Genomic DNA, 14923 nt, shown 5'->3' on the forward strand with positions numbered 1-14923 from the left:
TGCTGTGGAATGTCAGTTCAAACAATTTTCTCTGGCACACAGGTACCAAATTGTGTTTTTTATTTTTCTAACAGAGTGATGTCTTTCATCGAGAAGAGTGTGGCCAGGCTCGATCAGTTAGAGCGGTTGGACTCGCTGGCTGTTGAGCTTGGGAGAAGTCACCATCGCTACTTCGCACCTCCTAAATACTACGGGGTGAGAGAATGAAATGTTACCACTGCAATACAGTCTGTGAACAGCAGGTGTCCCACTTTCACTAAGAGATGCTGCTATCGAACTATTGACAAGAATAGGCTTTTTACAAGCTCATTTCACAAGTATTGATTGAACTGTGGCTTTTATTTTCAGTATGTGGGAACAGAGTTCATCTCTGCAGTCCAGCCAATTCTGAAAGACAAATGGACCCCTGAACTGGAGAAGGCATGGAAGGTGAGTGTATATAAAGAGGTCCGAGATGTCATTTTACCAGTTAATCAGAAACTTTGCTGTACACAGATTCCATTAGTATCATAAAATGTACTTAAGAGCAGCATCAATAGGACCACACACCTTTAGCAATGCTTTCAATACAGTGGTAAAAGAAATTAGAGAAACGTAAAGAATATGCATGAGAATAAGTAGCATGACTCACAACAATGCGGTATTTAGCAAAACCTTTGTGAACACAACCATTACAACCATATGCATGCCAAACTTGTGTAGGATGTCTTTGTATGCTGTACTGTAGCTTTAAAATCTCTCTTCACTGGAACTATGAGGCCCAGACCTGTTTGAGCATGACAATGCCATGTGCACAAGTGTGAGCACCATGGAGACATAGCTAGCCAAGTTTGGTGTGGAAGAACTCCGATGTGCTGAATTCAACCCCAATGAACACAACTTTTACCTTTAATTAACCTACAAGTGACCACTAAAAACATTTCTGCTTCCAAATGTTGGATTTATTGTGTAAAGTTCATTGTTAAGACCATTTCGGTTGCATGGTGTAGCACACTGAGATGGTCACTGTCCAACTAGTTATGGATCTTAATGTACATCTAGAAACATAGCTTAGCAGTCTACCGCAGTCTGACATTGCAGTTAAATTAAAAAGAGCTCAAAGTGCAGACTTTCAGCTTTAAATGGAACATTACCTGCCACCCAGGTGACCTGTAAGTATACCTGTTTAAATAGACATTTCTGGACCTGTTTGACATTTACAATCTAAATAGAATTTCCTATAAAAAGAAAGAAAAAAGGATTATTGCTGAAATACACAACTTTTTTTGTTTTCAATTTCTAGACCCTGTTCCAGTACGTGACCCGGCTGATGCGTCAGGGCTACACAGAGGCAGAAGAGGAAGCCAAGCGAAGCAACACAGTCAGTTCAAGCAGAGAGCGGCCTGACAAGAGGAACACAGCACTTTAAAGCTTCAGCTTCACATTCATGACACTTTGATGTGTATATAATGCATTTTTTTGATTTTACATTGCATAACATTTCTTTGTAAAAAAGTTAGTGGCTCTATTCGCAAACCAGGTTAAACTCATCAAAAAGGCCCTGCTGAAAGGTAAATCATGCTGAGACGAGTAGTACACAGAAAAGGCCTCGACCAGTGCTGGACTATGATGTTTAGTTTATTTCATACTTAAAATAAGTTAACAGCTCATCTACATTGTGCATTGTGCTAGTTTCTCATTGCACTGATTGGGCTGACAAATGAAGCAACTATAAACCAAAAAAGCTCGGATTTGTACCAAAATGCAAGCAAAGGAGAATAGTGTGTCCAAGGTACAAACATTATTTAATTTGTCCCAATTATGAAGCACTTATAATAAACATAAAAGTATCTCCTAAAATAAAAAATATATTCTCCTAAAGACAAAAGAATTCTGTATACTGGAGGATTTGAACCCTGGACAGTCATGATGAATGTCTGGCATAAGGAAACTAAGGGGGGAAAAAGGTTTGAAATTAAAGTAGTAATATCGTATGGCACCTCCAAATTATACCCGATGATTGTGGCAACATCTTGACCAATTGGACAGATTCAAACAGATGTCAAGCTCATATTCGGGCAGAGAACAATGACCTCCACTCCTTCAGTTGCTCTAGAGTGCACCACACCATCTGCACGAAGGAAATGTTGTCATGGTCCGAGTACAGGTGAGTACTGAATGTCACTGAAGGTGGTCCTGCTGAATAAACAGCTCCTCTTTTTTCTTGCGATTTTGTTTTTCGATCACTGTGTAGCTTTGGTCTTCTTACTTTTACTCTTCTTGTCTTTCTTCTTTAAGCCATCCATGTGTGCTCTCAATAAATTGGAGTACGCCTGAGCCAACAAAAGAGAACAATCTATAAGAGTCTGACCAACATTAGAACGTAGAAATTAGAGTAATGCATAAAGACGTGCAGAATTGCTAAGCAAGATTTCAATTGTGTTTAAATGCAATACTCAGGAGTAAAAAAAAAAAAAAAATCCATTCTGTTGTACAGACAATTGAGAAGAGATACACAGCGAGTGCTTTGCTTCCATAAAGCAAAACCAGATAAATTGCTTGATATCAAGTCTTTTAAAGTGCTGAAATACTGAAAATTATAAAGTATTACTTTGTATATTTTGTGCAGTGGACTACATGTTTTATTGTATGTTTGTTTTATTTATATTAGTAATTTTTAGAGTTTTGCAGCAATCTTTATCAGTTTAAATTAGAGGTTGACCAATTGACGGGCCGATTTTTAAAAATTATTATTCATCGTCATCGACCAGTTGTGCTGCAAATTAAGCTGCTAATTAGGAAGGCACATCTGCCTCAACAAACCGTGTGTGTACGTTCAGCACTTGCAATAAAGAACACAACTCTCCCATACCAGCAGGTGGCAGTATTCTGTATTCGGCATTCAAACAGAAAAACCGGAAAAGCTAGAACTGTAAAATATCAAAATCATGCAGCGTTTACAAAAGAAAAATTGCTGTGATTACTAATGGATTGGTGTGGGTTTTTTGCAAGTGGGTCAGTATGACAGTTCCAGGGGTTTATTTGTGTATTAATTCACTGCATGCAGAAATCTGCTGAAAAACAGCCAACGCCAGCCGACAAGAGCCAGCGGTGCGGAACGGAAAAAGCTAAAGCCCACGAAAGCTCAAAACCCACCCGGCACTGCCCATCAGCTTGGTGTTTCTGAAGCCTTCAAGTCCTTATCCTTCGTTCTTAATCCAGCCTTATATATTTAACTGGTTAAATATGATGATACTTTTGAAGAGAGAATGTAAGCAACTTTTAAGAACAGTAATGTTATAGAGTCTTCAATTAGCTGTAGTTCAGGCTACAGTCATGGGAACAAAAGCCTGCTAACGTGCACTGATTGGAGAGGCTTGTGGTATTCAATAAATGTTTATGTTAAGCAATTTTCTGTCATGTCTTGTTAATTAACTGTTGAATTGAATTAGATTAAGGAGAAAGAAATAAAAACCGGCAAGAGAAAAAACCTCCAGTTTAAATAAATTACATTTGACTTTTTGTTTTTTCAATAATAGTTTTTGTTTCTCACTCATATATTGCTTTTACTAAGAACCACATAGTAAAATTTCTTAGAAAGAGAGAGAGAGAGAGAGAAAGAGAGTACAGCTGTATTTCCTACTTTTTAACAAGTGAAGGCCACGAGTTATCAACTCATCAAGCAGCCCAAAAACCCGGATATCACTTAACATGGAAGCAAAGAAAAAGGAAATGTCCAACATAGAAAATCTACTTACCATCTGAAATTTTATAACTTCTTTAGTGCTGACCTGAAAGAAAAAAAAAATAAATACCATAAATCCATGTTACATTTAAAATAAATCAATAAAATCTAGTGGCTATTCGATATAAGCACACAATTGAGCAGCTCATTTCTTTCCTACTGCAGTTATCACTGTGCACAGATGTGACGTTTGCACCTCAGTCAGACTCACCACTGTGCTGATCTTCTTCTTGCCATCAGATGCTCTGATGAGACATTTATTGTCAGCTGGGTCAAATGTCTCCGGGTGGCCTTTCCTCGGCACTGGTTTTGTTCTCCCATCGTCTGAGACAAGAAACAAATGGTGGTGTGATTCAATTTGCTTACCAAGGTCTGTTTACATAAATGGCTCAGTTTGAGGGGAACAAAAGAATCGGTTTCCTCTAACTGTGTTCCAGAGGGTGCAAATGCAACCTTCAGGTCTTTGTTTCTGCATCATTTTAATCGTAATATTTTAACCACATTCACAATGAAATATACATCATGCAGCACCTTCTTCATTTTAGACATGGAGATAAGAGGATCAAGAAACAACTAAATCAGTGACGAGTGCTTACATTTCTTTAAGGTGATCACCACACTGCCACTCGTCCTGCACTTCTGGAAAAGGCGTGTGAGTTCGGTGAGAAACTGCAGGAAAGTCAAGAGACATCACAAAGTATTAAGCAACTCAACTGCCATCCTGCAGTTACACACACACACACACACACACACACACACACACACACTAATCGAGCTTCAACTAAACAAACAAATTGATCCAGATTACAGTTTCAGGCTGCCATAGTGCATATTTAGTGCAGTTACCTTACCAACAACTTTTATAGGAGTTAATATGTATTTGATTGGTTACTGCCTTTATTTATATAGTAAAAAAATTAAATAAAAAAATTTTTTTTAACTCCAGCACTTCCCAAAAATTCTATCGGGACTCGTACCACAGCTCTGTTTCTTTACAATTACACTGAAAAGAAATAAAACAAACAAATCGCCGATTTACACTTTTTTATATACACTTTTACATCCACACTTGCTTACTTATGCAGTTATCTAATCGTTTAATCATGTGGCAGCAGCACAGGGTAAAATTGGTCATTTGAATGATCGAAGAGTTTCAGGTAATGTTCATGTAAAACATCAGAATATGGAGAAAGTGTGATCTCTGTGATTCTACAGGGTTTTGGTACCAGATTGATCTGAGATTTTTACACACACAGTGTACTGAATGTGTAACTATTCTGTGATTCCTGGTTGATCAAACAGAAATAAAAATTGCGGGATTGTTTTAAGCAGAAAAGCAAATGCATGAGTTACAACAGCATAAGTCCACGTCGGGACCCACTCCTGTCAGCCAAACACAGGAATCTAGAGAGACAGTGGGCAAACACTAACCCAAACTGGACAGTGAAAGACCTGCTCCATTCGCCAGATGTTTTTGGCACCATTCTGTATGTATTTAAGAGTGTTGTGTCCAAGAGATCAACAGTCTCTGAAATACTCTAAACAACCAAGACACAGAGAATCCCATCTGTTCTTCATTTGTTGTTTAATGTGAACCTACCTGACGCTCTTGATCTGCATGATTTTTATACACATGTTTAAAATACTCAGTGAGTGCATATGTTTTGAAATTGTTTATTCGTATATTAAAACTTTCCGCTTAACATTAAAAAATATACCTACAGCAGTTAATAAGTACCAAACATAAGGCAACGTAAAGCAGCGCTGCATTTTGTAATCGAGTAAAAAAAAAAAACTCGGTATAAAAAGTTCACTTTCACCTTCTTTATTACTGCTAACAGTTACTGCAGTAGAACTAAAAGTTAGGTTCTGTGTCTGATCAGTAAAAAAATATTTACTAAGCTGCTACTAGCCGCATTCATGCTAATTAGCCAAACCACTCAGATAGCTTAATGCTAACTCCGCTAAACTGTACACGCTGCTCTTTCTGCGTTCAATATCCGAATTATATTTTTATGACTAAATTAACTGTTAACAAAAACTCGTTTATTTTTTTCTTACCGCGTCGTTCTCTAACAGCACCATGATGTTCCTTACAAATGGAGCCGCTCACTCAAAGCCGAACTGCTCCACTGAAAGCACACGTCGCGTTTACACTTCCGCGGGAAGCCCCGCCCCTTAAACGTTTCGCACCAGACCGAATAATTAACTTATTACCGCCATCTAGCGGCACCTCCAGACATTTAGAAAACAAATCAAAGACACAGGATTAACTGTAAAAAAAAATTGCACGTTTTTCTTCAGCTAGCGATCTCTTAAAGTCAGTCAAGTCAAGTTTATTTCTAAAGCGCTTTTCACAACAGACATTGTCTCAAAGCAGCTTTACAGAAATCAACAGTTAATGTAAATGGTGTGTATTTATCCCTGATGTGCAGCCATGGCGACTGTGGCAAGAAAAAACTCCCTTAGATGTTATGAGGAAGAAACCTTGAGAGGAACCAGACTCAAAAGGGGAACCCAGTCTCATTTGGGTGACATCAAGAGTCTGATTATAGTCTTTAAACAATACAGAACACTGGAGAGTGAGAAATATCATGAGCACTGGAGTGTAAGATTATGTAATAATGATCTTTCTATAGTCTTATACAGTAATTGTGGTTTTAAAACTAGGAGCTACTGAGCAACTCATAAAATAGCTCAACATTTGAGATCGTCACAGATCCAACACCAGCTTCTCCATGCCAGAGCCTTTAAACACTCCAGGAGGTCCAGTGTCAAAACTCCACATGAAGTGGGATCCAAAGGGCGCTGGTACGTCTCTGGGTGTACGGGAAGTTTGGAGGCATCTACTTCTTTAAAGGTCCATAATCTTCATGAGGTGGGATGTGACTGGGGCTGGAGCAACCTCAGGATGCCTCGGGATTGGGAGAGAAAGAGAAGCAGTGGAGAGAAATTAGCATAGCTGCTCTTCATGATATTAACAAGCACAAGTTGATTATGTGCATGTGATCAGATGTTCTAGAGCACAAGGTTATGATGTGTGATATGTGATGTGTGTTATGTGTAGGCTTTGCTAAAAAGATATGTTTTTAATCTACACTTAAACTGGGAGAGTGTGTCTGGGCTCTGAACACTGTCAGGAAGACTATTCCAGAGTTTAGGAGCTAAATGTGAAAATGCTCTACCGCCTTTAGTGGACTTTGCTATTCTAGGAACTACTAGAAGTCTGGAGTTTTGAGATTTCAGGGAGCGTGACGGATTGTAACGTGTTAGAAGACTAGAAAGATACATGGAAGCCACACCATTTAGTGTTTTGTAAGTAAGAAGCAGTAGTTTGTAGTCTATTCGAAACTTAACAGGTAGCCAGTGTAGGGACGATAAGATTGGGGTTATACGATCATATTTTCTCGATCTTGTGAGAACTCTGGCTGCCACATTCTGGACAAACTGGAGCTTGTTTATTAATGATGCAGGACATCCACCTAGTAATGCATCACAAAAGTCTATTCTGGAGCTTATGAACACATGGACGATATTTATTTTTACCAATAAATAAATAAATAAATAAATAAAAAATCACAGGCATCTTTTATCAATGATTTATTTTAGATTCCAATTATTTGAATCTAATGTTCATTATTAAATTCATCGTTACCTTTATGGAGTTTCACACATTTGCTCACAATTTACACACCTTTACATTTATGGCATTTGGTAGACACCCTTATACAGAGCAACTTCCAGATATCACAGTTGTACAGCAGAGTAAATGAGGGTGAAGAGCCAAGGGCCCAACAGCGGCAGCTTAGATTTGAACACATTCTGATCAGAAGGCCAACCTCATATCCACTGGGCTTCCCCTACCTCGGTTTTCTACAAGACAACTATTTATATATAATGTGCATTCACATAACATTCACATTTTTCATTACATGTCATTCAACTGTAATAAAAACCTTTTTATATTAAGTGAATCATTGTCCATTTATGCTGCAGAAAAAGCGCAATCAGGGTTGTGGCCCAGTTTTTCAAGTGGCACTGCAAATTCGGAGTCCCAGTCCCTTTCGAATACAGCACTCAGCTGTCCCACTAATGTGTCTTTAGGTGAGGGGGAATGCGAAACATCCTGCGATATCACTAAACCGACACCAGCAGTGGTGTTGAAGTAGTCAGCGGACCAGTTAGAGGTACCTGTGAAACAAACATTTGAAATGTCTAGATTATCTAGAGATGGATTAGATGTCATTATGTTTATACACCCCAATCAGAGATAGCTTTAAAAACGCTTTTCAGAACTTATTGTTCTTAAATTTGAGAACTGACTGTTCACTTGATGCATAATATGTCCATGACATGTCCAGTCCATGACAGATGACATTGAAATTAGATAATGTTATTCTTTTCACCTGTTATTGGTATTAAAGCTTTGACTGATATGAATGAGAAAATAACGATGCTGTACTCATTTCTTTTTGCCATTGACTGATTTTACAAAAATAATTGATATACCTTGGAAGTCTACAACTTACCTACATAAGCCATGCTTTCTGTCACCATATATTTGTTGTGATTGACTCTGGTATAAGGAATGTTAGTCTCGTTACCCAGCGGAACAATGTAGAGTTTCTGTGGAATGTGAAAATATTGCGATCACATGATATTTTACTATGAATGTACCTGAAGTAATGGAACACATTAGAAAATCCCCTAAAGGTCCTGTAAATCTTACCACTTCTATCCTCATGCTGTAAGATGCAGAGTTCAGAGCACTGAGGGACTTGAGAAAGGGGAGTACGGCCGAGTCGCTATCACGGCCGCAACTGACCAGGAGACGCACCGTAACATTCCTCTCGAACACTGACCGTATTAGTGCATTTTCAATAACTGGCCAGTACCTAATCAACAAACAAATAATAATAATAATAATGCAGTCCTTTTCTAAAATAAGGGGAGAAAAAAACCCATAAAACATTCATGTTTAATATGAGGGTTACCTGTGATGGTAGTAAAACTTGGAAGCAGGAAAATATTCCATAACTGCTACATGAATGAACTGCTCGGCCTGGCTGACCACAGACATGATAGCATCCAGGTCTTTGGTGCGTGACTCCGGACAGAACGCAGGAGGGGAATTCTGAGTTAAGGGGAATTAGGGAACTGTTAAAGTAGAACAAATACTGACCACAATATATCAATATTTTCATTTTTTTTGTTTCTAAATAGTCAATAATTGCTTTTTAGGCTTTATTAAGAGGAATACATACAAATCTATACAGTATATGGCCCGAAGTATGTGGACAACAGACCATCAGATTTATATGTTCAGTTAAATTTCTATTCTTAATATTTTTATTTCTGTAAAGCTGCTTTGTGACAATGTTCATTGGTAAAAGTGTTATACATAAAACATTCATTTGTATAAAGACACTGGCCCAATGAAGCGTCATAAAATACATTTAGAATGAAAAAAATAAGAATTGATAAATATAAATAAACAAAGTTTATCACTATAAAATTATTCCTCATGAGCAAACAGGAGGAAGTGGTGATGAGGAAAAACTTCCTGAGATGACACAAGAAAGAAACCCTGAGAACAAACAAGACTCAAAAATGAAACGGATATTTATCTCATATCTGCATTTTAGAACAGATTTAGTCCCCCATCCACCTTTTCTGTAATAATAACCTTCACTCCAAATTTTACACAGATTGGGATTACTTCCCTTAAGTCTGGTTTTCCTAAGGTTTATTCCTCATGTCACCTCAGGGAGTTCGGGAATCCTGGCACACTGTCAGCGTTAAATTTAATCCCAAACGTGTTCAGTGGGCTTGAGGTCAAGGCTCTGGGGTACTACTCTAATCTTGGCAAACCATGCCTTTAAAGGAGCCCCTTAGTTTCATTAAAGAGAAATCTTAATATTACATTAAAAAAGTTTTTTGATGAATCATATACAGGTGCAAAGATCAGGCATCCACATACTTTTGGCCATAGAGTGCATCTTTTTCTTCCATAGAGTGCATAATGTTATCTAAACAATAACTAGACATGGAAAATTAAATATTCATACATTTCGCATTTTGAATATGCCATCACAGATAAATACATAAGCCTAAAAAAAGCATAATGTGCAATACAATGTTTAGTAATGTTGAGAGATTATGCCGAGTAGTTGCAATGTTGCTCAATGTGAGTTGTAATAATCAGCTGCCTGAACTTCTGCGTGATCTCGGACTCAACCTCAGGCAAACTATAAATTGCACAACAATGGCAATATATTTCATGTACTTAATCATTCAATTCATGTGAATGCTTAAGCAAACAGCAACAACAACAAAAAAGCAACAGAGAATATTACCGAGATGTAAACTTTACTTTGCACATCACTAAGGTTCACATGAAGAGGCTGCTCTTTATTGATGGATGTGTCATAAAAAGGGGGCCAGGGAATTGGGATCGTAGCGTTACTGTGACCCATAACCCAGTAAGACTGGAAGATCTTATGGAGGTCTGTGGCCAGACTGGTGCAATTCAAAATCACTACTCCAAGTTCTTTCACCTACAATGAAAAAAAATAAATCAATAACTAAACCCCCCCCACAAAATTTTTGATTAGCTGGTTTTAACCATGCTACCAAACATAAAGCTGACACTTCATTTTGATTTCTATACCTGCGTTAATGCTCTCCAGTCCATGTTGGCACTGCCGATGTAGATATGTTTCCTGTCCACAATCCAGAATTTACTGTGAAGAATTCCTCGTGTCAATTTGCCAAAGTTAATTCGCCTGACCTGCACTCCTATAAAAAGCAAAGCAAAGCAAAAGTAAAAAAGTCTCATTATGGACAGAATGTAAAGTCATATGTAAAGGCAGTATCCAGCATATACTTTGTTCCTGACCATTTGCTCTCAGAACTTCCAGGTCCGTCGAGTTGGTCGCCACAGAAGGGAAGCTGCTCACAGCTCTCACAGACACGTTTCTTGCTGGCAGGGCTTTTAATTGTTCCAATATGTCTCGACCCTTTTGCACAAACACACATGGAGCAACACTGCTTTTCGGCTGTCACACTTTAATGCATCTCATCTATTACTTAAAAGCAATAGCTAAAGAGTAAAGGTGTTATTTAAAAAGAAAGTTATTTGCAAATCACTTTCAATATATTAATGCAGCCTTTATAATACATTTTTGTTTTATAGTAATTACTATAACAGGAAGGTTTTTAGATATTATTATATTATTAAAAAATTACTGTTGATATGAGGCAGTTTCGTGGTAGCTTTGTTACAGTCTGAGCAAAAAATTTAAAAGTACAAAATTGTCCCTCGCTGTGTGGCATGTTTGCCTTAATAACAAACAAAAGAAAAGATATGCTGTTTTTGTTATAACAGCAGCATAAAGTAACTGCAAATATATTACATGTACAAAATGCGGTAGTATCATTTATTAAAGCTTTTTAATAGCATTTTGGGTCAATTGCTGTGGCATAAGCAGAATGCAACATTTCATGGTATTCATATTTCCAGATGATTTTTGTCAAGCCAATTCAGATCATTCCAGCGTTGATCAGATATTCCTATAAAAATTAACCTAAATAAATAAACGATAGGCAGGAAATAACTTACATTCCATTTACAGTATAAAAAGCTTTTTTTTTAATATAAACATTGGACACTGAAAATGTAAACTTTCATTTCACATGAATGGTGTATCCAGGTTTTAGGTCATGGGAGGTCAAAACACTAGGACAATAATGCAGACATTTCAATAACCCATTTCTTCTTTAGTGTAAGTTAAACAGCTACATTGATGGCATTAATGCACTGACTTTATAGTTCCTCTCACTACATACAGTAGTTCCAACAATACAGTAACAAATTTAACTTCTGTAAAGTCTGAAACGAATAGCATACTACTCACAAACTGGTCAGTGGAAGACTTGACTCCGATATCCTCACCAGTAAGAGACCAATAGAACGATGCTATCTCGATTTGCTCGGCCGCTGTGGACAGAAGGTCTTTCCATGCCTTATACGTTGGTACTCCAAAAGTAGCATTGGACCCATAATCCATCCATAAAGGAATACTCTCAACCAAAACAACCCTGTCCAATGGAAAGTCACATTTGAATAAAGAATAATAAAGTAAATAGTTATTCTAGAATAATATATAGAATAATCTTTTTTTTTTTTTTTTTTTATAAAAAAAAAAAACATAAGTGGAAAAATACACCAATAAAGAAATAACCTGTTCGAACTGATGAATTAAAAGCCGTATGAAAACTGGATTTGTATGCAGTGTAATTCAGTATAGTGGCCTAAACTGAGTGATGACCAATTCCACTTTGTTTACTTTAAGCTTGAGATTTTCCCAGAAAGTCAGCCTGGTGATTTCTGCAGGGATATGGCCTCACCTGCACTCATTTACATGATCACATTGTTCAGCATGTGGCTCTGGCTGACACGCGGTGCTCTGATTCACCGCGTTGTTAATCTTTTCCTCATTTTTCATCTCCTCTAGCAAAGCAATGGCAAGTAAGCCCCCTAGGATAATCAAACATCCAGTGGCCAGTAACAATGTTTTAACTCCACTCGAGCGCTGTAAAATATGCAACCATATAATAACCTCAGGGTACATGTAAAAAAGAAAAACAAAAAAATCCACTATACAACCATGAAATTAATAAACAATAAAATCTCCTTACCCGTTTATTGGAAACATAATTGTCATGTAAAGATTTGTATGGAGAGGACAATTTATAGTCCTCTTCAAATGTAGAAGAAAATGATCTGTAGAATTTAAAAAGTGACCCTTATTAGCATAATTCTTTTCTCTTTTCTCCAAAGTAACAAAAGATAAACGAAAAAAACTTACGAGTACATGGTAACAGCAGATGTCCAGTGCACCTTTTCTTTTCTGTGAATTAGTCACAAGGACTGTAATATTTACAGCCACCAGAGCCTCTATTCTTATTATTCTTCCTTGTTTCAGTTCTGCTTTTAATAAATGTAAAAAAAAATATCTAAATTTATAATACACAAGTTAAATACATCTGTCTCTTTTTTCTATTTAAGATCTTACATTTTCCCATATCATGCCTTCAACATACTGTTCAATTGTCCAAGTTTCACACACTGAAATATGAAGAATTGAACAGTACACATTGCTTTTTAAATGGGATGCTATTGTCAGTCTTTAATCTTGGGGGAAATTCTACAAAAATTTCCAGACACCACATGAAATAAAGGTTAACACAGTTGCAGGAATAAAGTTAATAGTGGGTTCTCTTTTCTATTGATTGGCAAAAAGTCCACAACAAGGCCCTAAGTACATTTACTGCATATCAGACAATCAAACACAATGGCAATTCAATAACATAGTAATCAGAAAGGGTTTAACTACACATTATTTTTTATTTCAGTTTAATTTAAAAAAAAAAAAAAAAAAAAAAAAAAAAAAACATGCACAGATTTACATTATATACAAAATAGTGATTTTGAAAAAAATATATAACGGTAGCTCACAATCAGATCTTACATTTTTACAGTAGTGCCTCAGAAAGGCTTCCACATCAAACCACAATCTATTTTTTTTTTTATAGTAGTGCTAGAATGACAAAAGATCACCTGTCTGAGGTGTTCATTGTTTTGCTGTATTTTGGCTAATTCTACATCTGGACAGTTTCAAGATCACATCTGTGGTTATATCAATATAGAATTAGACTTTAGCTCTTATGTTTGAGTATCCATCTGTCCTACAACTTCTATCAAATTCATACTTAGAGTCAAGCACTTATGCACTTTTGCTGGGGTCAGGCGAAATTTTAAAAACCTCTTTCACTCATTTTCAATCATTTTAATGCATTCAGCAAATCAAACATGATCTGTTCCTTATAAAAAGGAAGTGAAAGCAGTCTCATCTTAGAGCGGGACCCGAACACAAGACATCTCACATTCAGTGCAAACAAAACATAACATTCGGCTTTTAAATACCTTATACTGAAGGTCGGCGAGTTGTTGCACGTTTGTCTTAATCAAAATAACAATCATAAGCTGCTATCAGTGATGACTCCTTGAAGCTGTTACAGAAATAACTGTAGCATACGATTTTCTTCTTGGCTTGATTTGTACAGTTATGTTTCCTTTCCCCCCACTGGATTTCATATTTCTCAAAATGAAACTGAAAGAATTCACACTGGTGTAGCAGGGAGGGGCAGTTCGACACAGCTGAGACTGCATATTGCCATTCTACATGAACACTTCAGCATTATTAAACAGGCAAATGTCTTCAGTGTTTCAATTTGATATATTCAGCATGTCTATTACTCTCACTTCTAATGACTACCATCAGTACAGACAAAGAGAGAATGGCAGAATAACTATTGATTTGGTGTAGTGCATATAAACAAACTGGCTTTCGACTGTTCAACAGAAAATTCTAAGGAATTAAAGTGCATACTTCGTTATTCGTGGCAATGCAATTAAGATAAAACAAATACACCCATGTTATACATTCTTTAATGATCCAATCATATAAAACACCTAAATAATGTTGAATACTTTATTTAATTATTATACCACCTAATAACAATCATTGGGGGAAATAACAAAATGAGTGAAGTCAGACAGTGTCATTATAAATATTATACAGTACAAGTTTAACACCCACAGAAGTGCCGGTACCTAATACTCCCAATACCCAGCTTAAAATATTCAGTCTTGTATTGCTGTGCTAGAGATGCACTTTCACGCACATATATACACACACGTGAGCACATACACTAACACGCGTGCAAAGGGACACATTAATACCAAACCCCAGTTTTAAGGCTGTCAATAACAGATCATTGGTCACTAGTGTACAAATGAGCAACTTCTATACACATGGTGTAAAGAAAAGTAGAAGACAAAGGACTTCCTTTCTCCCACACTACAGAACCCTACCATCATTCCCCCGACCATAATGACGAGCAGAAGCTGAGGGGCCCGCAGCCCGCTGAGAAGCAGTGGCTCTTGAGTCTCGAGGAGAAGCTCTGAAGCCGCTTAGACCTGCTGAAGAGTGGCTTAATACAGGTGAAGACTTAATCAGATTTACATTTCCACTCGGTTCAATGACAGTGTTGATGACTGCAAAGGAAACAGATGGTGGTGTTATTGCTATTTATCTGATAATAATGTGTTTTATTTAGATAGTAATAATTTCT

The 14923-nt window shown here is 37.0% G+C and overlaps 4 protein-coding genes across 13 annotated transcripts in view; 1 reads left to right on the forward strand and 3 right to left on the reverse strand.

Moving 5' to 3' along the window:
- Nucleotides 1-2053, forward strand: part of xgb (x globin) — a 24636-nt gene extending 22583 nt beyond the window's left edge. The window contains exons 3-5 of the mRNA XM_083550544.1: nucleotides 75-195; nucleotides 349-429; nucleotides 1283-2053. Of these exons, the coding sequence (XP_083406670.1) occupies nucleotides 75-195; nucleotides 349-429; nucleotides 1283-1408 (328 nt within the window). The 3' untranslated portion in view covers nucleotides 1409-2053. The remainder of the gene's footprint in view (nucleotides 1-74; nucleotides 196-348; nucleotides 430-1282) is intronic.
- Nucleotides 1434-5918, reverse strand: srp14 (signal recognition particle 14). Its single transcript, XM_083550553.1, has 5 exons — nucleotides 5786-5918; nucleotides 4321-4393; nucleotides 3936-4048; nucleotides 3738-3770; nucleotides 1434-2312 (listed from the first exon to the last, which is right to left on the reverse strand). The coding sequence occupies exons 1-5, from the start codon at nucleotides 5807-5809 to the stop codon at nucleotides 2223-2225; spliced, it is 333 nt and encodes a 110-aa protein (XP_083406679.1). The 5' UTR covers nucleotides 5810-5918; the 3' UTR covers nucleotides 1434-2222.
- A 1727-nt stretch (nucleotides 5919-7645) lies between these two features.
- pld4 (phospholipase D family member 4) lies at nucleotides 7646-13850 on the reverse strand. Of its 3 annotated transcripts, none has more exons than XM_083550485.1 (12): nucleotides 13713-13850; nucleotides 12595-12713; nucleotides 12425-12509; nucleotides 12134-12318; nucleotides 11641-11824; nucleotides 10623-10743; nucleotides 10395-10522; nucleotides 10081-10281; nucleotides 8719-8858; nucleotides 8454-8619; nucleotides 8254-8350; nucleotides 7646-7915 (listed from the first exon to the last, which is right to left on the reverse strand). In XM_083550485.1, exons 2-12 carry the CDS (start codon nucleotides 12600-12602, stop codon nucleotides 7710-7712), a joined length of 1521 nt encoding a protein of 506 aa, XP_083406611.1. In that variant the 5' UTR covers nucleotides 12603-12713; nucleotides 13713-13850; the 3' UTR covers nucleotides 7646-7709. The 3 variants fall into 3 exon arrangements, with proteins under 3 accessions (XP_083406611.1, XP_083406613.1, XP_083406612.1); XM_083550487.1 differs by having other exon boundaries at nucleotides 12595-12636; nucleotides 13713-13849; XM_083550486.1 differs by having other exon boundaries at nucleotides 12595-12716; nucleotides 13713-13849.
- Nucleotides 13114-14923, reverse strand: part of cep170ba (centrosomal protein 170Ba) — a 41223-nt gene continuing 39413 nt past the window's right edge. For all 8 annotated transcript variants that reach the window (XM_083550420.1, XM_083550415.1, XM_083550416.1 and 5 more), the window contains one exon: nucleotides 13114-14846. In XM_083550420.1, coding sequence (XP_083406546.1) covers nucleotides 14650-14846 — 197 coding nt within the window. In that variant the 3' untranslated portion in view covers nucleotides 13114-14649. The remainder of the gene's footprint in view (nucleotides 14847-14923) is intronic.

The sequence above is a fragment of the Silurus aristotelis genome (assembly GCF_946808225.1).
Source record: "Silurus aristotelis genome assembly, chromosome: 9".
Classification (NCBI taxonomy): domain Eukaryota; kingdom Metazoa; phylum Chordata; class Actinopteri; order Siluriformes; family Siluridae; genus Silurus; species Silurus aristotelis.